This window comes from Haliotis rufescens, unplaced genomic scaffold, assembly GCF_023055435.1.
Source record: "Haliotis rufescens isolate VD_foot unplaced genomic scaffold, xgHalRufe1.0.p SCAF_4, whole genome shotgun sequence".
Classification (NCBI taxonomy): Eukaryota; Metazoa; Mollusca; class Gastropoda; order Lepetellida; family Haliotidae; genus Haliotis; species Haliotis rufescens.
Window position 1 is genome coordinate 46,442,511 of NW_025964112.1, and position 24,118 is coordinate 46,466,628.

At 36.7% G+C, this 24,118-nt stretch overlaps 1 protein-coding gene across 1 annotated transcript in view; it reads right to left on the reverse strand.

The window, feature by feature from the left end:
• Positions 1 to 1,635: 1,635 nt before the first annotated feature.
• LOC124152037 (homeobox protein Hox-A5a) overlaps positions 1,636 to 24,118 on the reverse strand; it is a 43,872-nt gene continuing 21,389 nt past the window's right edge. Inside the window, exon 3 of the mRNA XM_046524780.2 lies at positions 1,636 to 4,705. Within this exon, the coding sequence (XP_046380736.1) occupies positions 4,428 to 4,705 (278 nt within the window). The 3' untranslated portion in view covers positions 1,636 to 4,427. The remainder of the gene's footprint in view (positions 4,706 to 24,118) is intronic.

Sequence of the window (24,118 nt, forward strand, 5' to 3'; positions counted from 1 at the left end):
GTTTCATATAGAAACGGAAAAGCTATAAATTTGACGACAGTTTTACGTCACGATCTCATAACTGTTAGGGCGGTGATAACACCAGGTGTGGAACTGGGTTTCAGCACATATTGAATGATACTTTATCCAACTTTAAATGTATCGAAAATATGTCATTAGAAAAGGTATTGAGAACTAACATTTTGATAAGCATAAGAGATTTTTGTCGTGGCCAGGTTTTTAAAGTTCAAAATGTGTTGAAAGGTGCTTTCGTCAGTTTTTAAAATTGAGTTTATCGAAATATATTAGAAAGAATAAGAGGACAAATACTGCGTCGAATAACTTGACACACAGGCTGAACGTGAGCTGGAATATGTTCAATAAAGCAGAGACCTCTCATTGTCATAAATATCAATCGCAATGCTGTGTAAGTTATCTGTCCGGCAGGCTCGTGTTGGTTGATGGCTGTTCCGGCGTATTGACGCAAGTGGAAGGGCGTTGACAGATACGTGTGTCTGAGTCTGACGTAATACAGCTGGCGTGTGACACTGAATCATGAGAGTTTATAGTATATAACTCCTACAGCCGTCGCCAAATACCTGAACTGACAATTTTTATATTATACTTTTTTCATCATACAAATATGAAAAGAATCAACCACAAGTGTCCTTTTCCGTCTACTCTGATCCTAATTGGTTTCTCCAAACACATTCATGTTTTGAAAAGTGTGTTCCAGAAGGTTTTTAAAAAAACCAATTGTGAATCGAATTGGAGAGATTCAAAGACGGAATTAATATGTTTAGTTGAAGAACAAGCCTGTAAATAACAACAGAGGACAACAAGTCAATGAACAAGCAATTGTTTTGGGCATATTTGCAAATAAAAGCAACACAATTCCTTCCATGATCATAAAACAATATCTGTTAAAAGCAGAGTCGATTGTACGATTGACAGTCGGCATTTATGAATCACTATGAAATAGTGATGACACGAGGTGGTCAGGTAAAGGTGAAATAATTGGAACTTCAATTTCATAGGATGAAATTCGGGTTTATTACTATAATATTTATGTCGACTTATACATAAGAAGAGACAACAAGTGACCTATGAATCGATGATCTACGACAGTATGCAGTGCTGGTATCGTCACTATTTATAAGTGATTCACAGACACATGCTCATGATATGGTTGGAATCGTACAGATGACTCTGTTTCATGCAGCATTACTTATGGATATGGAACGGTTTTTGCTTTTTTATTATTATAATGTCCGTTTTAACGCGTGTTTATGTCATGCAGGTTCTGGTCAGTGGTGACGGTCATGCATATATGTATATATGTGTACACACTAATAGAGATGCAGCACATCAGAATATAATTAATGGAAGCAGAATTAATCATGTTCATGTGTACATTGACCATGTTTCTAAAACAATATAATGTGTATGTGCGTGTTGCGTGCGTGCGTGCGTGCGTGCGTGTGTCTCCTTGTACTAGTCCGGTCTGATACCAGTAGTCGCTAGCCCGCTGAGGCACCATGCTACAGTTTAACTTCCGTAGCTCCACGCCAACGGATTTCCGGTTTTTTCTACAGTTTCCCATCTTGATTGGCGGGATCTATTTCATAGATCATAAGTACAAAACAACAAAATGAATGAGGTGTAATATTTTATATGGCACAGATGAAAACAAGATGGTACGCATCTAATTCGACGATGAACGGTCGCTGCACTGACGTCAACTACAGGAACGATATCATACAGCCACGTTACAATAAAATGTCTCCATCTACATCTACAGGAAATATACTTCTTTACTCACTTGTATCTTATGTACAAAATAATAAACTATTTCAATGAAAAAAAAAATCAATTTTGCGTAATTGATACTTTGCTGACTAAGCCATTGAATGCGTTTTCTGGCCGTTGGGTTTTGAAACGCATATTTTCAATTCGGTTCAATTGAAACTACTTGTTTATAAAATAATTAATGTCTGGAAACATTAACTGGTAATTAAATCAAAACCTTCACCTGCAGGTAGAATATTTATTTCATGAGGTTAACATTACCGATTTGTACAATACCCCTGATCGACATGTGCGATATTTGCCGAATTTCCAAACGATTGCAACCATGACCGAAATGAGATAACTATTGTGTTTCCAAGAAGGAAATAGCTTAGATAAGGCTACAGGTGAATTTTAATCATTAATATTTAGATTTATTTCAACATCAATTTAAAATTTTAATTCCCATCAAATCTAATACATCTACATTGCAAACAGAATCCAGAGCTTGCATGCAAACTAATAAGTAAATTTTCGATTCAAAGTACATTTCCCGCGACATATTCGAGCACTAAATGGCAGCTACAAATTAAGTGCATGTAAGTTACCATGGAAACGTGAAAAACACCATTTGATACGTTTTCTCATAAAATATACACAAAACATCACAAATGATCAGATGAAGAGTTTTACCCTGGTTAAAGATGCGCCAAGTCCCCTTTTTTCTTATCATCATCAAAAAACAGGAATACTTACCGCGCCTTACAAAGACATGAAATCAATAAGATCTCGCCATTGGTCATTGCACTGAATATATTATGCCTGAAATTGTGGATTCTGTGGCTTTGTACGTTCCCACAAAACAACGCGACATTTAGTTTGTGCATTTTCGTCTCTTCACACCGCCTAGAGTAAACGTTAAACACTTCCAACCCTTTATCTTAAACAGAACAAAACATATCTTTACTATATGAAATATGGATATTGTCAAACATATTTTACACCTTAATTTAAAGAATGTGTTTCTTTCAGAAGTTTAATAATTAAGTAAACAACATTTAAGTAATTAATCTGGAAGTGACATATATTTATGATATGCAATTATAGAAAAGGGATCGTCTAAAATTAAAGGTTTGGAGAACGTTCTAGAGCACTCATTGATATAGCATTTAAGAAATGCTGCATTGGTGCTATTCTAGTTGTTGCAAAAAGACCATTATGAATTTAGAAATCTATGTGATGCATGTAAACCCGTATATTGCGTGTACATAATAAAACGTTTAGAAAATCTACAATAACCAGTAGCACTAACGATTTCCAGGAATAAAAACAATCACGACTTTGGTTTGAACGCTGAATTGCACATGTTGTTATCGCGAATTACCTATCTACACTTAATCTCTCACATACTCACTCATTCAGCAAATGATATGTCAATTTGATAGTATATATCATATTCACACTTACTTAAATTACGCCTTGCATTAAGCAAAATCGCCATATGCCATGATTACAATTGAAATAATAATAAAAATACATACTTTTATCTACAACATCTTGACCTCAGCAGACTGAGATTAACAACAAATGATAAAATACATGAATATTATAAAAATTCAACATATTTCTTAAGACGAAATAGACAGTTTTAGTTTGAGTTGGTGGTTAAAACCATAATACATTCGTTCAATGCCTATTCTTATGCATATTGAAAGTATTCGAATTGTATACTCCCCAGGGAGCTGAGAATGAAAATCTAGTGCTCACTGTTCCAATTACCGGGGTAATAATAGTGTAGCGCCATGAGCATCCACTTGGTGGATGGAATCTTGCGCATTAGAAATGCACTTATTATTTGCATGTTTACAAAGATCAAATAATCATGTTTATTTTACCTAAGATGCGTAATTAAGTATACAACTTAATGCTACACAATATCTTTTAGTTTAATTCTCAAAATTATTTATCAGTTACTGTTTTTCTGTGTTTTAACTTGATTGTCTGAGCTTCATGGTGCTAAATATCACTGAAAAAGGCAAGTTATACGCGAGCATAAACATTTGTATTGAATAAGAAATATATTTTTTTTTATCGGATGTTACAGTGGTAGTTTACAAATTACAGGTCAGCGCTTTACTTCTATCTAATATCAAACGGTAAATAACAGAAATAAAGTGAGTTTACAGTCTTAAATTAGGCCAAAACATCTTTGGTGTTTTTTTGTACGTTGTTTGGCTATAGGAACCGCTTCTGCAATGCGCTTTTATTACATTAAATGCAATATACCCTTCGTCAAAGAAACATGACAACTCCTTATACAGAGCAACATTGTCGCATTCAGTTTGAGAGTATGTACACTTACACATAATGTTTTAGAATTACCCATTTTGACCGAGGCAATTATCACATTGAGTTGCCGCGTCAATTATGACGTCACAAAGCCATTTACCCTCCATTTATCACGTGACAACATCACATGACAGTCTTTCACCACAACGTACGCGGCGCCACGAGCTGCACGTGCACGTATCGTCTGATTTGTGGGTGTCACGTGACATATCTTGCACCACGTGATGAGTCAGTCGGAACGATAACCTCGAATCGTTTTCCCGACCTTCGGGCGTCTTATTTGATGTCATGGTGACGTATGTGTGACGTCATTACATACAAGCTTTACGTTCTTCTGCCACTTTCTCGAGCGCGTTTGCAAGGTTCATGTTTTTGGCAATGTGAGAAAGTTTGTGCTCTTTCTTCCATTTCATCCGCCTATTTTGGAACCAAATCTTGATCTGTCTTTCTGTCAAATTCAGTGCATGAGCGATCTCGATTCGACGTCTTCGAGTGAGGTACTTGTTATAATGAAACTCTTTCTCAAGCTCCAGTGTCTGATGTCGTGTGTATGAAGTGCGTGATCTCTTTGTCTCCCCATCGTTGCCATCTGAAATATAAATAAGACGTCAATATATATATTTATATATGAGAAAATGTTAATCAGTGACAAAAATAATGTCCCTATTTTGACTTGTACCATATTTCCGTATTTTTTCGGGTGAACAATTGAATTGCCTTTGCATGTGTTTGTGACAGGGCCATCGCAGGTGCAGAATACGTTCACCTTTTCGCGAACACTTGGCATCATCACTATTTGATAGTACTTCATAAACACATGCTTATGATATAAAAGGAATCGTATAAACGACAAACGAGATTTCTCATGAACATGGAAAGGGTTTTGTCGCCTTTATTATTATAAAAGTTTTTTTCATAAACCCACAAAAATCGCTTATAACTTTAACCTTTTAACTATATATTATTATGAGCTTAGACACGACAAAAACGCGTTTTTCGTCATTCGTCTACTTGGCAACATACACATTTGACATAAAATATAAATCAAAACTTAGAGTATCGTTAAAGTTATACACAATTGTAAAATGAAATATCTAGCTTTATGAGTAAAACCTCATTTATAATAAATGAAATTTGGTGTTTAATCCAGACGAATAACACAACTAAAAAGAAATTATTTATATCTTGCCATAAAATTATATTGTGATCTTTTTAAAGTCCTAAAATACATTCAGCAATGTAACCTACTCATGATTGACGGAGAGGCTCGTATCGGGACTGATGCATGTTCGAGGCTACCCTAATGTGAGTGTTTACTCCATCATTGTGCGTTGAAAATAGTACGAGAATAGAAGATAAAGATGAGAATTGTGTGCGATTGTGACGGCTGCCACCAGCAGAGCAGGATACGCTCACCTTTTCGCGAACACCTGGTATCATCACTATTTGAAAGTGATGCATAAACACATGCTTATGATTTAGTATGTGAAGCCTTTCGCTGGTGTCCCTCGGCGGGATATTGCTGGAATAGTGCTAAAAGCGGTGTAAAACCATACTCACTCACTCACTCACACTCACTGATATCATAAGGATCCTACGGTGGACTATGCTTTTAGAAGAGCGATCTTAAGATTATGAAAAGGGTTTTGTCGTTTTCATTTATATAATATAATTAATGTGGCACGTATGCCAGTCAGGTTTAAATGAATGACAAATCACATTGAATACACAAACAGTTTCAGCGTCAAAACATTTTAATCCATGCATGTTTTATATAGACGTCTTAGATTTTTTCTAATCACATTATTATTTATTACAACATGAATATTTAAATGACCTATGTCATTCAAGTATTTTTAAATTCAAAGATCCGTCTTCAAGTGTTACGAATAAATATTAAAGGATTTACACAGCACATTATATTTGATTTAAAGGAAATAAATTATAATAAGTCTATTTTCAAACGTATTATGCCGAATTATTTATGAGCGTGTGTTTGTCAACTGAAGTCAGGTTTTCTTTCCGATCTTGAACTTACAGACGATGGAGATGGATTTTGAGCTTCAGTGTCGTATACACAAAGAGCGAATAAAAAATTCACGACTTCTCAGTAAAATATTAAAATGCGTACGAGAGTTCACTTAATGTGAAAATTGATAGTCATTTTGATATTTTCACTTACTGTCACTTTGAAATGTACAATGATATTAGTGTTCCTAACGAAATGAACACCTTGTCAAACACATGTGTGAGGCGAGTGTATTTCATACAGCTGTTTACGTGAAACTTAGAAAGCGTTTCAGGCAAACTGAAACATTTTACACTGATTAAAAACAAATTGTGGATAAAAGGTGTACATATTATAGTATAGAGTTGCGTTGAGTTGAGTTGAGTTGAGTTGAGTTGAGTTGAGTTGAGTTGAGTTGAGTTGAGTTCAGTTGAGTTCAGTTGAGTTCAGTTGAGTTCAGTTCAGTTCAGTTCAGTTCAGTTCAGTTCAGTTCAGTTCATCAAAAAGTCTTTCACGACACTTATATTGTGAAATCAGGGCACCATCCATGAAGTACTCACAAGCTCCGTGTCATAAGACATCATTGAGTTCCAGTCGCCCCCTGTCAGGCTGTGCTGTTCACTGGGATGACCCCTTCTGCTCGCCAGACCCCCTCTGCTCTTAATGGACTCTCTTACAACAGCTTAATTGAGTCGACCTGTCCGTTTCATTATTGTCATAACATAGTTGGATTGAGGATCATCTCGGTTGCTGTTGACAAGAGGGGACATCCCACGGAACAGCACAGCCTGACGTGGGGTGACTGGTACTCATTTATGTCTTGTAACAGGGAGTTAGTAGGGGACGAGTACAACTTGGGTGGAATCGAAATAAGGTCTTCGGGTACATTTGCAAGATCACTCATAATTCACGAGTTGTTTTTTATGGACCTATTAATGTTCCAAAGTGTTCTCTTCACTGGGTCTGCTTTCGTTTATATATATTCGTATATTGATATTATATGTATAAGTATATGTAAGTATACATTTATATCACATTGCATCACTTTTAACAAAAATAATATTCACAAAGATTTGAATGAAAAAATAAATTATTCTTTTCACATTATTTCCGTCTTTCCAAACCGTCATTTTACCCTATCACAAAAAAAAAGAAACATAAAAGGTCCCAAAGGGCGAGGTGGATGCGAGGCACTGATGTTTGCTTCAGATAGGAAGCATCACTCAGGTTAAGAAATCGCTGATCCGAACGAAATTATAAACACAGAAATTACAATTTTTGCCCTAAGCAATGATAAGAAAAATGTCAATAAGTGCGATTATTCGCACCTGAGATCGCGTCGTGTCACAGGGACCACGGTTGACTGGGCACCTCACGAACTCCCACCGTAACTCGAGTGCATGGCGGGAGCTGGGGCATCAATGAAAGGCCTCGCGCCAACGATCTCATTGTCACGTATAAGTGTCGCTCTGAAACCACGACCGTCGATCGTACACAGTATATACCATTGTGTGTGTTTCCTAAGGACATTGTGCGGTGACTGTGGGCTGTGAAATACTTAATTTACCTACCTGTATTTCTCAAGCCACATATAAGTATATCTCTATAATCAATTATAATTGCTTGCATAAAACAAAGCAGCTTCATATCTGCAGTTCCAAATCAGTGTAACAGAGTATATATATATATATATATATATATATATATATATATATATATACACACAAAAATGAGGTAAATGTTCACTCGGTGTACATGTAATATATAATAAAATAATAAAGTCCACGTTAGTCCATCATCTTCTTTATATCAGTATCAGTTAAACTGATATAAAGAAGATGATGGACTAACGTGGACTTTATTATTTTATTATATATATATATATATATATATATATATATATATATATATATATTTCTATATATTTCTATATATTACATATATATATATATATTTCTATATATTACATATATATATATATATATTTCTATATATTACATATAATTTATATATCTGTTTCGTTCAATTTTATAAAATTGTATAGCTACATATGTATAGCTAATAAAACGTTTTTTAAGTTCACCGCGTACAGCGTTGTGGAATCGCAGATACGTTTGTACGTGAGTTGGAAACACAATAAGTCAACACATATATGTCATCGCACATACAGAAGGAAGCGGCATAAGGGAGATGCTAATACAAAACACTGACGTAGCAGAAGACATGTGTTTCGTTACAGATCAAAAGAAATAGATGATTATGCACTTCGTGATTAACTTGATGAACTGCATAGCAGACATATGGTCCATATTACATCAGTGTGACCAATTTGTTTCTGATAATACAGTCTCTGTAATAAGATGAGTTATCCCGAAAGAGAGCAAAAATGACAGGTTGATGTTGGGTATTGAATCCTTCTCTCGTTCCTGATTAATGATCTTGCACCTATGAAATGTATTACCACGTATGACAGAAAACGACGCGACAAAGAGGCCACTATTCCCGTACAGAGGTATCTATCTAACTCTTCGTAAATCAAAGTGGATAATATCTGATGATTGATGCCAATTGCTATCAACACGACAACTTGATATGCCGGTTCAGGGTCATTTCTTGTCAATTACAAACGTTTATGCTAGTTTACACTATTCCGCTATATTAGTGATGAAACGAAATCGACACGTTTATATTGCTGTGAAATGGACATCCACTCTGTTGGAGCTAATAAACATTGTGTAAATACCACGGAATCAATTTCATACAATGTACCAACATATCCTTTTGAATGTAGTGAACAACGATGTACATTTCACAAGACGGTGCAACAACCTAAAATCGTTGTTTCGATGTGACATTTTATTTGGTTTGTTTATAAAAAAATATATACACATGATGACATATACGAGCGATGACAGCTGTCGTGGGTCAAATATTTGTGTTTTAAAATCACACAAACACAAGGACCCATAATATTTTATCAGTTGTTTTATTGAAATTATACAGTGTTAATTATCTTTTTCATAAAGTAAATACGGACAAATTAGCACTAAGGAAATGAACGGAACATTGAATCGGGCAGTCTCTCCGAGCCTCTAGATGTGTGTAATTCAATCGCTTTAATCAATAACTATCGGAAACAGGATGGGAGTGGAACCATGTCAAATTATAAATCATCATTTCAGCAGACAGAAAAAGTGAAAAAAAACGAGGCATTCTATTATGGATCTTACACTGTGACGCCATGTTCACCTAAGATCAAATTCGGAATATCGATTTTTAAAGTCTCTCTCATTCGATACCGCGTGGTTAACTTTGACGCGTTGCGAATTAGAAAAAAAGTCTGTCTGACGCTTTTGGTCACATCGTTAGAATTCATTATTCCGATGTTTACTTAAAGTAGCAAAACGTGTGCTATGTATATAACGGGAATACACCTTTACGCATACAAACTAACAATCAACAGTGTGATGTCATTATTTGAAAGGGTAACTAATCATGATTTGTTGTTTTTTAATGATTAAAAATGCGAAATCGAATCGATCTATTGATTAAAATGCCACAATCGGACATTTTAACATATTGAGACACTACATCTCCTGAATCGAGACATCATCATGTACTATTTCAAAGCCGCGATAACGTCGGTCATCAAAGAGATTTATACAAGACTAAACACGAATTAAAGGAGTTCTTGTTCAGCAAAACCTAAGATTGCTTTAGAAATTAATTTGATGTTTGGTATGCAAAAAGGAGTGATAAAGTTTTATTTGAACTGACAAAATCTTCGTCTTTTTGGCGTTTTTAATCTAGGAGTTAGACCTCTCTTCTTCTCTATGCAAATTAGCCAAATTGCTTTTACCAATTCGCCCTGATCTGGCCGTGATCTTAACAATTATTTCCCTGTGGGATTACTTCCTACTGTTATTTTTTCCTCACGTCGTGTTACTACGGCCAGTCAGGGAGACTTTCAATTTAAGAGAATACATTCATCACGACCACGGATGGCAGGAATGTCGTGATAAATTCATCGCCCAAAATTACAAATTTCCTGACGAAGACAGGAGCGCGGAGAAAGAAATCGGGGTAGCGAGGAGTTCAATTTGGTTGAAATTCAGAATCACCGAAGACAAATACCCCTTGCTGCAGCAATCAACGATGTAATCTATTGTTACCCATGCTTTGTCCGATTCGCTAAAACTTCACTGTAGATTATTGGCAGAGCGAGAAAGAAAAATGTATTTCTCTCGTCCAATCAAATTATTGTTCCAGTCGAGTCATCACTGGGGCTAAAGGCGAGTGACAAAATGTTTTCCTCGCTTGTTCGTAGTTGCGGTCCCTAGACAACAAAGAAAACGCATTAATTTTCGTTCATTTTCTCCCTAACTCTCCAGCACAGTACCAATATTTCAGCGTGCCATGCGACAACGTACAATTTGAAGCGGGTCCTTCGAGAACTGGTCATATAACGAACGGACGGTTGGAAAAATCCTTCGTGCCTTGCTATATCATCAACTTTACACTTGGTCGTTCCTTGTCGCTTTTGCGCTGAAAATGCGTTTCTTTTACTTCGCTAACCTTATTGTCGCTTTTTCTTGTCACTTTTTTTTCACAATTATTTTCTTGTAATTTCGCTGTGAACACCTTATTTTCAACCCGCGCCAATTTCCCTTTCAAAAATCTATTATTCTTCGTTAGAGGTTGCTTCTTTCTGTCTAAAACAGTCGTATTAAAATTAAGTTTGGAGGGCTTAACTATTTTATTTTTTGTTCAATTAAAGGCAACTGCAAATGTGAGCATTTGTCACGAGCAGAAAAATAGTCGGCCAGCGTTTCTCAGTTGGCTTAAGTTGAACCAAGGCTTGAATGGTTGTCTAATGCAAATACGACATTTCAAAATGGATTTCAACAAGGTAACATGTCTCCATTCCTAGAGAATTCTATAAAACTTGACAAAAAACATGTACTTTTTATTACGTATTTACAATTTATACATACAAAGCATACTTAATACGCTTTTATCCGTATATAGTCCTGTGTTATTGGCATCAAAGACAGTGGTCGACTTTACTGCTCAGTCCGCGTTCAAATGTAATGTGGAATATCGGTTAGGAAAAATAATAATGTTATGTTGGAGCATATGTTTGATATCCAATTTAGGAATAAGCATGGTCGTTGTTTGGAACACAGAATGACGAATGTATGATTTGATGGGAGAACCTCATCTTTAAGAAGAGAATATGAAACACGACACAACAATGGTAGCCATAGACATATTATGAGTTATTAAGAACTGTTTGAAGGTTGTGAGGTTCGCTGTTGACATGAAAATGACGAACATTTGTATGTGATGAGAAACGAGAAACTGTCAAAGTCCCTTACCCTCCTCCCTCTTAAGTTTATATCTGAGGCCAACCCCCATATTACCTCTCTCCCACTGTCCCCATCATGCGTCGTCAAAAACTATAATTTTGAACACATCAGTAATGAGCTCCACCCCTGATGCGTTTGGCCCGCCCAGCGCAGGTACAGGATCAATAAACCTCTTGTCACCAATAATGATAATAATAATAACACATCACCTGCATATGAACCAGACAGATGATACCGCTCGTTTTAAGCTTTGTTCTCTGGCGTTTAACTTGTTCTTTATTGAACAAAGATGACATCAACCCATTTCGGTAATGTATGATTTGTTAGACTGGTATATTTCACAGGGAATGTCTCTTCTGTGCATCCTAACGATAAAGCATTCTCTCTAAATGAAACATGGTTTTTTAAATTTGTTTATCCACTTTCTTGTAAATGAACATTACTTCTTTCCGAAAAAATAAATAAATGCATGTCGTTTCGGATTTCGATTAATGTCGAAATCGTAATGACACTTCGATTACGGCTATTCATTACAAGTTCTATAAATTAAGATAGTCATCTTAACAATTATTTCGTTCAAAAAGTTATTCCAAAATTGAGATACATAACAACTATTTCAAGTACCTTTTACATCAAGGTCCATAGCTTAACCCTGTGTTAAAAATGAAATGATGTTTCCAATAAAATTCTTAAAAAATCCGGAACATATTAACGCCGTCTCGTGTTGAAATATCAAAGAGAAATGGCGTATTTCCATACCATCCCCCCGCCTCCCTCCATCATAAATCTTGCTCTGGTCTATCAGCAGAAATTAAGGTGATGTGAAATTGAACGCATGCCGTGTATACATCTCCTAATTTCCCATTACGGAAACAGTCGTGATATGACTTACGGGTTTTTTAGATGATACCTTTTAATCCCTCGCTGCTCAGCCACTTCAATCAACGAATGTGATTTATAGCTGGCCCCAGTAATACCTATAAGAGGCGAAGCACGATCATATCATCGACAAACGAAGGATCGATATAAGCTCAAACTCTTTTCCTCCGCCGTAAAGGTCCTGGTAGATGATGCATACTGTATCTGCTATTGTACCATACATAAAATATGGAACTGTCTTTTTAAGAATGATTGACATGTGATATAAGAGATAGCCTGGTGTATATAAACTTGTTATGTTTCCAGAGATATATTTATAAAGGCTATAAAAGTTTATACGTCAGGTTACATATTGCATAAATTATGATTGGACTGATAGTGTGATCGATGAGCGTCGACACTGGGCAGTTTAAACGAATACGATACGAACGGCCTATGATCAACTTCAGAAGAATCGACATGAAACCGATTTAAAGCAACAGATTAAACTGGTCGTATCAGAAGGGTCGACATTGAAACTAAAGCTTTCACAAGATAAGATAGAAATGGTAGTATGGTTGACATCAGAATGATCGACATTGAAACCAAAGGTTTCACAATACAAGATTGGAATGGTACTATAATTAACATTAGAATGATCGAAATTGAATCCAAGGGTTTCACAACATAAGACAGGAATAGTTGACATAGGCATGATCAAGGTTTCACAATATAAGATTGGATTGGTCCTGTAATTAACACCAGAATAGTGGGCATTGAAACCAAGGGTTTCACAAGATAAGATAGAAATGGTAGTATGGTTGACATCAGAATGATCGACATTGAAACCAAAGGTTTCACAATGCAAGACTGGATTGATCCTATAATTAACATTAGAATGATCGACATTGAAACCAAGGGTTGCACAATACAAGATTGGATTGGTCCTTTAATTAACATTAGAATGTTCGACATTGAAACTAAGGGTTTCACAACATAGGACAGGAATAGTTGACATCGAAATTATCAAGGTTTCACAATATAAGATTGGATTGGTCCTATAACTGACACCAGAATGGTGGACATTGAAATCAAGGGTTTCACAATAAAAGATAGGAATGGTCGCATGGTTGACATCAGAATTTCGACGTGGAAACCAAGGGATTTACAATATATGAAAGGAATGGTCGTATGACCAGAACAGTTTCTGAGGATACGAATTATGATCCTCCTGAGAAGGATCCATTAAGAAACAAACAGTTTTAAAAAGTAAAATATGAATGACTGCAGAAAGGGTCCAAACATGTGGTGATGCCATTTAGCTGGACTGATAGGTTTCGAGAAAGTGGATTGTTTCTTCAGAAGATATTTATGCAAATATGAAGTCCGCGTAATTATTTCGTGAATATTCAATTGGACGTAACATATCAACAAAATAAGCGTTGCGTGTTCATTGAACATGTCTCACACCAGCGATGGTTGATGGTGTTGGTGGGAGTGGGGCGGTGGTCGGATGTGGAGTCGGGTGAGGCGTGGTTGGAGGGGTGGAGTGATGGGGTAAGTTATATTTGCACGAAACATATAAATAAAACAAACTGTAGACATTACTTGAACCATCAACAACAGTTGTCATGGAAACAGTTTCAATTTCATCTTTCGCCATACAGGTAATGTATCCTAGACAGGCAGCATTGCTAAAATTGTTGACATGAAATATGCTCACATAATTCATAATTCACAATCCATGTATATCATATATACAGAAAACACAATAACTCCTTATAACGTTTAAGGCTACTTAACTTCAAGGTCATATCAGAAGCGTTTGTGGATACCACAGATCATCATAGCATCCGCTTGTCTCGAAATACGGTTAATTCGAACTTTTCGATACGTCGACATACATTTATGCATGCGAGTATCTTGCAGTCTAAACACCCCCACTGTACTGCCCTACACTGATCACAGGATCTCCATTCCACTCTTTGAACCAGCCTTTATGATGTCAAATGTCTCTGGAAAATGGTATGCTTTCAAACCAACAATACCAAGGTAGCATCCCTCAGTCATATATGTGCAAACATATTAGGCATGACAAAGTTATATCTCAATGTCAACTTTGTGAATATAGCGCACCGAAATAGACCATTATGCAAACATGGTTTGAATTCTTATCGAGCTTAACGTCCTGTTTGTCTTCTGAATTAATGAACTTTAACATATATCTGTCGATAAATTCATTTGCGTATGCCGTAAACATATAAGACAACGAACACGGAAATATTAAAGATGTTGAAAAACCGAAGTGAGGTATTGAACGATAGGGTACAGGGTGTAAGGGCGGAGCTATACGATACAGTAAACTACGGTTATAACGAACACGCTTATAACGAACTGACGGATATAACCAACTTACTTTTTATTAGTCCCGACTATTTGCTGTAGTTATGCTGTATATATGCTTATAACGAACTGCGGTTATAACGAACTAAAAATAGTAGTCCCTTTGAGTTCGTTATAACCGTAGTTTACTGTATATCTAAAATGGAATCCGAATTCTTTGTGGTTCGATTCTCACCAATATTGCCCGCATCTGATCGAATCTGGCTTCCGACAGCCACGCCTGGGTGCATTACTCTCAGACACAAAGTCTGGCCAAATCCTTTATCATTTTACCCCGCTTTCCGGAGTTCTTTGGAGATTTGGGCGTAACGTTTCGAAGGGACATAGCACTTAGAGACACTATATTACGGCGCCAAGATAAAAATATTTCATGAATAACATTAGAAAATTGAATCCGGTTTTTTTTCCATTATTTTCATTTTTCATATCTTAAGCCATCAGAGGACACGTATGAACATATAACCACCGATGGGTAAATGTATTAATTAAGACGGGAAAAAAATCAATTTCATTATTTCAGACTGTGTTGATTGTGAAACCAGACCCAGGCATTGAGTCCCTCATTACCATGCTGATGCCATGATCAAAGTAATAAATTGTCGCGTGGAGGCTCCGTTATCTCTTCCTGACAATAAGGAGTTGTAAGGATAGCTTTACCTGTTCAATTCTTGGCGAGAGGTCCCGGATGAAGTATCAAGTTTCGAAAAGTAGGAGTGTTTTAACAGCGGGAAGGGAACGTGTTGCGTTTCCCATTCCCTCGCAGGATAATTACAGAAATGGAATAAATGGCTTCACGTTAACATAGAATGTTTTTTTCTCAATTTCGGGTCTCATTGCAAATCAATAAAAAAAAATCAGGTCACTGAATTAGTACAGAATTATATTTTGCCTTTTGTGAAATATAATTAATTTGCATTTATAATCAATATTATTATAAAACTTTTGTTAATTGTCAAAAAGTAGAAATTGCAAATCTAGGGGAGTGGATTAAAACAGTAGATTATTGTAGATTGACATTTTTGTCCGACAAATCATGATTCATAAAATGTAAAAAAAGAAGTTCGCAAAATACTAACAATGATACCCTTCATGTTATTTACGACATCTATATCTTATCGCTTTTGAAAACGACACCCACATTTTACAGTACCAACTTATCTTAACGTCTTTTTAAAAAGCTCTTTTTTTCCGGCTTGTCGCTATAAAAAAATCCAGGGATAATATCAAACGACACACGATCTATAATATTTCAAATTTCTGTAACATCTTAAAACGCAATCATCGCAATTCGCAGCAGGTTGGAAACAACGAGGCGACGTTGATATCAACGACAAAAGTCGAACACCACTGTCTCCTGGTGGTTGGGTAAACCCAGCGAATTAACCGTTCATAAAACTGCTATCTTGCAGATGTACTAGAAAGATTGCAATCTCCAACGCAATATTTCACAAGATACAGGCGAGTACCAATACATCACCTAAGCCTTTATACATCCCGCCGAGCGTTATCCATACCCGCTAGCATAGGAGCCCGATACTGGCCTTGCAATAGCAGCACGATTAGTATCAAGCTTGAAGACTAGACAAGGTGTCTCCTCTAAACGTTTGGCCAGTTTCGACTCTCCGAGTGAGGCTCCAGCCTTGTGACCAGACTCAAGCTTCACCAGACGTTGGAGGGTTGGTTTGTTAATAGGTTAGTGTAGGAAATATGTGCAGGTATTTTTATAGAGTCCTGCTTTGGTATTAGTTTTCTGATTATTGAACGCAGAAATGCGTTTCGGGAGGCAAGATGTCATCCTATATCGAGGGTAGTCATATACACGTGGAAGCTGAAAAATGTTATTTAGATTTTGAGAATTTTTTTCTTTGATATGACAGTTTGTGCTTCATAACGATTTCGTTCAGAACTGCACAGGAACATATCTCTAGTATATATCAGACGAGGAAAAAAGGAATGGATGCATGTTTCAAATTATTAATGATTTCGGTTCGAAAACACCTGGCGTCGTCACTGATTTTCAATTTTCCATTCATGTACATTGCAATTGTCACTGCTATTTTGCCCTTTGCACCAAACGGAATATGTTTCGGCGGATAATCTGGGTTATTCTCTTGCATTAGCATTTTATATTTATCAAATTTAATAATCGTTTACAATATTCCGGAACGTGAAAACGCGGATTTGGAACGACACCCGGTGTCATAGTTGTGATATTACAGGATTCTTGAGGGAAGAAGGTAAATCTGTCGCTACCATGGTGTTCTGATTCATTGCAAGGTGGCCCGATGGGTGTCGTAAGAGGCGACTTAACATGGTCAGGTTCGGTGATGTGGTTTATTGTGTGCCAACGTAGGCGATGGTGGGATTATGCTCATACTATCAGTCACTGGTTCGACTGGTTCGACATGTCCAGACTCGATTTTTTTACAAGGTAGATAGTTGAAATATTTGACGAGAAAGAAATATTTCAATGTAAGACGTTCGAATGTGATACCGCACTGTGGGTGAGTGAGTGAGAGAGAGAGAGTGAGTGTAGTTTCACGCCGCTTAAAGCAATGTTCGAGCAATATCACGGCGGGGGACACCAGAAGTGGACTTCACACATTGTATCCAAAATGGGGTATCTGGTTAAAGGCCTGAATTCATGATCCCTTCCATATTTGCATAGCACATTTGAAACCTAATAGAATGAACCCCGAGAGTCAGGATACTTTACATTCCGGGCAGTACTGTTCATGAGTATACGGGTATCCTCCGTAAGTATAGGGTTAAAAATTCAGAAATCCATTAACAGGAAACGATTCACCAAGTTTCAGGATATATTATTAATTGAGTCCTTTTTTATCTATGTTACTGTAATGTTTGTGGACCTTCACCTCACCAATATTTTCAAAACAAAGTCTTCATGGAACCAGTATTAACATATTCTTTATGAGTTATTATACCACCTGTTTTTCATTTGTTTAATGAGGCTTGTGAAATCCACACCAGGCAGTTTGAACTAACAGAAATCTGTTGGAGCTCATTGACATCAGTCTCGTCGAGAATAACAACCCCATTCTAACATGAAAGAAACAGCGAGTGCTTAATATAATGTTTAGTGGTACGATTTCTTCGCTTACCGGGTTATCTCCCTTCATGCTCACTTTCTCATATCTGCGCAACATTACAACTCCGCGGTCGGAAGGGGTGCGTGAAAAATTGTCCCTTCTAATTAACCCTGCTGCTTGCCATCTTATATCACATCTTGAAAATATTTTGATGTCTCTTTCAACCTTCAAATGTTGGCGTAGATTCTTGAAGTGAAATTGACATGTGAGTGATAGAGATACAACACTTTTCCATTCCGTCCATTACGCTAACGACATGCAAACGACATGGTCACGTGATATCAGGAAATTATGAACCCCGGAATCAGAAGGAAAAAGATGAAATGAGCTTCGTAGTCTTTTGAAGTACCCAGGCGGAGGAACTGGACGCGAGGCCCCGTTCAGCTAATTTTTTTCCTCTCTGGACAAATTCATTTTTTACGAACTCCCGTGGATTCATGAGGAGGCTATCGGAGGCCATTTCTTAGTCCAATTTACTAAATGTATGTTTAATTCGGAAAGGTATTCCCCTAAATGGTTTCCATTAGACGGTTAATGTCAAAACACAACGACCAACTGCTCTTGACAAAGACGGATATATATTTAATCGCGTTTTTGCATGTTGCAACAAAGAAACCCGCTTGAGTGTAGAATGGTAGCGGTTTATTTGGCCCTTGGGACAATATGAAAAAAAACCCGCTCATGTCACAATGCGATCGCGGCCGATTGACTTGGACTATATATCTTGATAACCATGGGAACTGGATACGATTCTCGGAACACTGTGATTGGTAGAGGGAAATACGACCTTCGAGACTTGATATCGGACGCTTCAATCACAAGATGGAAAAAGAACAACACCGAAGCAGATTAGAAATAGATCACCCAACTGTCTTTATGCTATCTACAGGTGCAATGGGAATACGATGCTAATACGACACAGACTACAATGGGCCATTTTAACTTAGAAAAATAGCTCTATCTTTGAGAAATAACATATATTAGTATTCCTTGGAGCATATAGTAACACAACACTGTAAGGTTGATTAATGACTTCTCTTGTTGATACGGCACTGTCGAATTGTTTATGAAACTTCGAGTATAAACACATAACGAATCTTTTATATAAGTGATTTTTTAAATAGATTTATTTGCTATTATATTTTATTCGACACACTTTTAAGTGTTTAATTGTTTCGTATTCATTACAATTTCGTGTCCATAAACTTATTTTTCTATTTCAATCAATATCAAATATTTCGGAAAGATAATATAAACTCGTAAAACATTTGCATTCAAGACACACGATAATCTAGACATTTCTCCTGTCTTTTCTCTCACATTAAGCTGACACAAATGAAAAATGTTAAAAGCGTCGTAAAACACAATTCACTCGCTCATCAGTCCAAAGGTTTGATTCAAGAGCAAATCATTCACATTATAAAGGTTCCATTATATTCGCATACGACAAACTCTGTTTCAGACACAAGAAGGTTTGTTTTCAACATATGTGGTCTGACGTCTCTCGGTGCTCTTCCAGCTTCCAAACAGCTTGCATTCGTGGAAATTCTATCTTTTCACATGTCAATAAAATCTCCTAGCACCCCATCAGGGAGTCAGGTGGCCCAACATTCTCGTGGCACAAGCAAGCCTCTCGGTTGACGAACGGGTGTTCACGCCTTAATTTATAACCAAAGAGATTTTCGCAAGACCTCAGGAAGTCAATAATAAATGTAAATGCACCGATTGCAATTCACGAGAGTTGGAAACACATAAGGTACCGGTGCCATATAGGCGATGAAATCTGAAAGACATTTTCGAACTGCCGAGATCTAACGCACGCAGATGACCTCTCTCGTTGGTGCCCGTTAGGTAGGTGTGAAAGAGGGTTAAAATCCGTTGGAGTGCTGAATAACCATTATTACAAAAAAACATGGAAAAAACGTTTGTCCATAATATACGAATGTTTATTATAACAAACCCATTGTTTGTTTCTTTTTATTATGATTTAACCAGTGTTGTTGATTTTTACAGTAACGTTATTAATGGTTTAGGGTAAAACGAATTGTACTTTTACAACGTGGTTGATGGTTGTAGATGGGCCATTCCTGTTTTATGGTCGATATAAGATACATTTATCATACTTTACCTGGAAAAGTACAAGAGCGTGTGCGAAGTATAGACAAACATCAGCAAAGCGTGATGCATTCATTTGACTGCGTATTGTTTGACTAAATACCGTAATTGACAACGAGAATGTGCGTGACCCTACAATAAATGATTTTCTGTCATAATGGTAAATTACTTCCCGAGGTGATAGTCTCATCTTTAATCTTACATATTCACAGATGTAAGTCTTGATATCGAAGCGCCCATTATAAATAATACCGGTGAACGCTACGAACCTAACATCTGTTGTCTGTAAGCCACGTCGAGAGCTTGGTCAACCACACCTACGTTGGGGTGGATCTTACAAAGAAAAAAACTTGGCATTTATCACAGAATCTGCCAATATAAATCAGAACCCGGCCAAAATCCCAAAGTACATGGAATCAGGGTGGGTCACGTGTTTTCAGGGGTCGGTTTTCCCAAGTGTCAACGTTCCGACGGATCTATTGTCACAGGGGGAAATTTATATGGCCACCGGCTTCTTGGTATTGTAGTGTACAGCAACAGTGTGGATGATGATGCTATCGATAGTCGACTCGGATAAGCTCAGGCGTCGGAGTCAAAGGGAAACTTCTCGTAAATTTCCTCAACAACAGTCTGACTTATAATGGGTATTTAAAAGTTCGTAAAATGTGCCCAGTCGTGACTTAAATACTGGATATTTAATCACCAGAGGTCAGTTGTAAACGGAAGAAAAAACAATAGATTTGTCCACTAACTTTACCGTTTTATGCAGTATGTGCTTAAGTAGGCCACGAGATCGCGCCTACAATGAGTGGCTTCTTCAATTCACACTTGAGACTTTATATTCGTTTTATGGTCGTGAGGATCATGATGTTTCAATAGAATGGTGGACGTTTGTAACTACATCCGGGTATATTTCGCGTTTTATTTCTAATGCTGCACGTGGGTATACACATATATTTGTGAATTAAATTATTTCGGAAATGTTATTTATTAACATTATTATTTACATGGTTACGTTTTATGATATAAGATGTACTAATCCGTTGATGACTTGTTTACAACTGATGCTAATTCACACGCAAACTGGGAGGAAATGGCAAGAACGAATGCCGAGCTACCATGGATGAAACCCAAGGTTACCTCATACCAGGTGTATAGGCTTCGACGAACAAATCGTTTCTATCTATCGAATATTATATTAAAATACAGGTTATATATTACTCCGTTGTGTATTTCATGCGAGTGATACATTTCAAAACGATGAAATTAACATGGAAACAAAAGATGCAATGTATCTTACTCCACGAATAATCATAATCCGTTTGATCAAAGGTCGGCGTCTGAACGTCATAAATGCTACTATAATCAAAGATTACGACCGACCGTCGCTACTCAAAACCTCATCAGCCCCACGTGAAATTGACGGCAATAGCGAGCCGTTTGTGTTCCACATTCCCTAACGACATAATGTTGTTTTCAATTCCGTTATAGGACCTGGTTAGAAATCCCGTCTATTGAGAAAACTAGACATTGCGTGGAAAGTGTGGTTGCAATAGTATTGCTTTCCTTTAAAAGCAACGTGGAATAATTTTGATCAATAAAATCTTTCGACTCTCATGCCCTGATGCCAGAAAATTGTGTGTGTGGCATTTTATGAACATGTAACAATTTTCCGACTGAGCGAGTTGTAATTTTCATTTTCAAGCTCGATTACATTTGAGAGGAAACAACAAAACGGAACGCGAATGTTATGAGATTTAGGGGGAGTAAGGTTTAGTTTAGTTTTGAGAGGTATTTGTAATAAAACTACAAAATTTTGATAGCAATTTACATATTTATAAACATGATTTAACATACCGGTAAAAGTAACACAATTATTGCCATTTCCTGCTTTTGTTTGAAACAAAGGGTTACATTAATATATACACATGTACGAACCATCACTCTATTAAAAACAGCTGCATATACATGTCACACATCAGTGAAAGTATCATTCTCACATTAAGCCTTCAATGTTTATGTCGTGTGGCCTACTAGTAGCGTTAATATTCTGCGCCCGATTCATATCAGAAGTTCACGCTTACAAGCGTTGTATATCCAGTTAAACACTAATTCAACACTTCAAATTATGATATAATATAACATAAATAAAAATTGACGTGGCGTTGAAGACTTAGAGAGGAAAACAGAGTGAACATCTTTAGGTAAATGTCATATGTCAGATGTCAATATCACCTCAGTCTTATCTAAATGGTGTTTATTTCACGTGTTGCAGACTTTTGATCATATTTGATAATATCAAACTTCACAGTAACCGAGGTTGAGTCTTTCCAAGATTCTCCCTTTTAATAGTGTTTCTTCTAAAAGATATATCATGACTTCAATCGGTCCACGCCCAAGTAAATAATTTGCCCAAATTATTGTTGAGTGTAACACAACCTTCCCCTTAGAGGTTGTAGTTAGCTGTTTGAAATCTACAAAGATGAAACGCTTCGCAAGGTCAGATGCCGAGCTGAAATTAAACAGACTCATTTCGTTTCTATTTGTTCTGTTATTTCCTCTTTTGATGGCGGTTTATCCCCCATCCCTAAGTTAGGATCTCTCGTTTTGCCGACACCTCTCCTTAGACTGGCTATTTATCAGGCTGTTTTTTCTACATTTACACTCTCATCGGTATAACGAAAAACAGAAAATCAAGCACTATTTAAAAACTACGAGCAGAAAGTGTGAAAAGAAATTAACATGCAAAATAAGGACTGGATATTCTAATTAAAAAGCTATAAATTGTATGGTCTCTTTACATAAATCGTAATTGAATTAATATTCGTTAAAACGAGGTGCGAGTACAGAGGATTCGCCCAACTGTATAGCTAAGATGGTTTAAGTGGCTTCCATCGATTTTGTTATAGTTGTGATAATTAATACGAGCATGGCTGCCTCCAGGATTCTAATAATGTTTTAAAAGGTGAAATTGTATCATGTGGTGATTGATACGAAAATGAAGAGATTAATTGGTCCGATAACACGATTCCATGAACTAATTTTTTAGCTCGTACTGAATTTGCTGCTAAGTCATTGACATCATTTTTTACATGCAAATACATATTAAAATGTTACACGGATTGATAATGACTAATGTCATCAACATAATTTTGTATAATGAAATGAATTAAACTCCAATATGACACTTCTTTTCGAACGATAATTTATATAAGGTAGGAAATATCCAATATTCCAATTCCTTAGTGTAATTGTGTTGCAATGTTATCTATGAATGAATTAGAGGGTACATATATCTTTTTCCTATCCCAAAGACAAAAGATGGAAAATTATCGTCATTTTGCATGTGAGGACACAGTCATGAAGTGAATGGGATGGAAATAGGCCCAATAAATTGTTCTCCCTGACGCCTATCGCGATCATTCGATAACACGCGCGCTAAAAAAGCCTTGTTGATTTCACAACGGTCCAAACAAATATATTACCCTGTATATATATTACTGAGTACAATATAGTGGATTAAACGGACAGATCTGACCAATAATATATCATGTAGTTGCAACAGGGTCGGGGAATACTATTTAGATATAGATATTTATTTTATGGGATTCGAGGTTGTTTCGCGACAAATGGGAAACATAAAATGGGATTTATGTATCACTTGTAGCAACGAGGCGTGTTTTCAAGCATTGATTCTCGATCGTAAAGATTGCCTTCCCCAGTTAAATCTTTAGACGTCTTTTAACCCCACCATGCTTAATAGACTGTTTATTTCTCATCTCCATGATCATAAATCTGGGCTTGAACAAGACTGATAGCGAGCGATCGGCGTGATGTGCCATTGCAAATGCTCGTGCCCGACGCTCATTGCAATGGATGTCGATTTCATGATGTCGATGGAGCTTGCCGACGTTGTTTACTGGCCTTCTCAATCCATAAATATAGATGGAGGGTGGTGGAGGTATAGCTGCCTTGAGGAGTCTAATAAATGAATTATCACAACGTATTCCCCCATGAAGATTATTATGATTTATATCCTATTGTCAATTTCACGATGTTTACATAGCAGCAAGGAAATTTATTCATGAAATTGACGCCAGGGAGTGTTCATTTCAATCTCTCCATTTCGATATCATTCA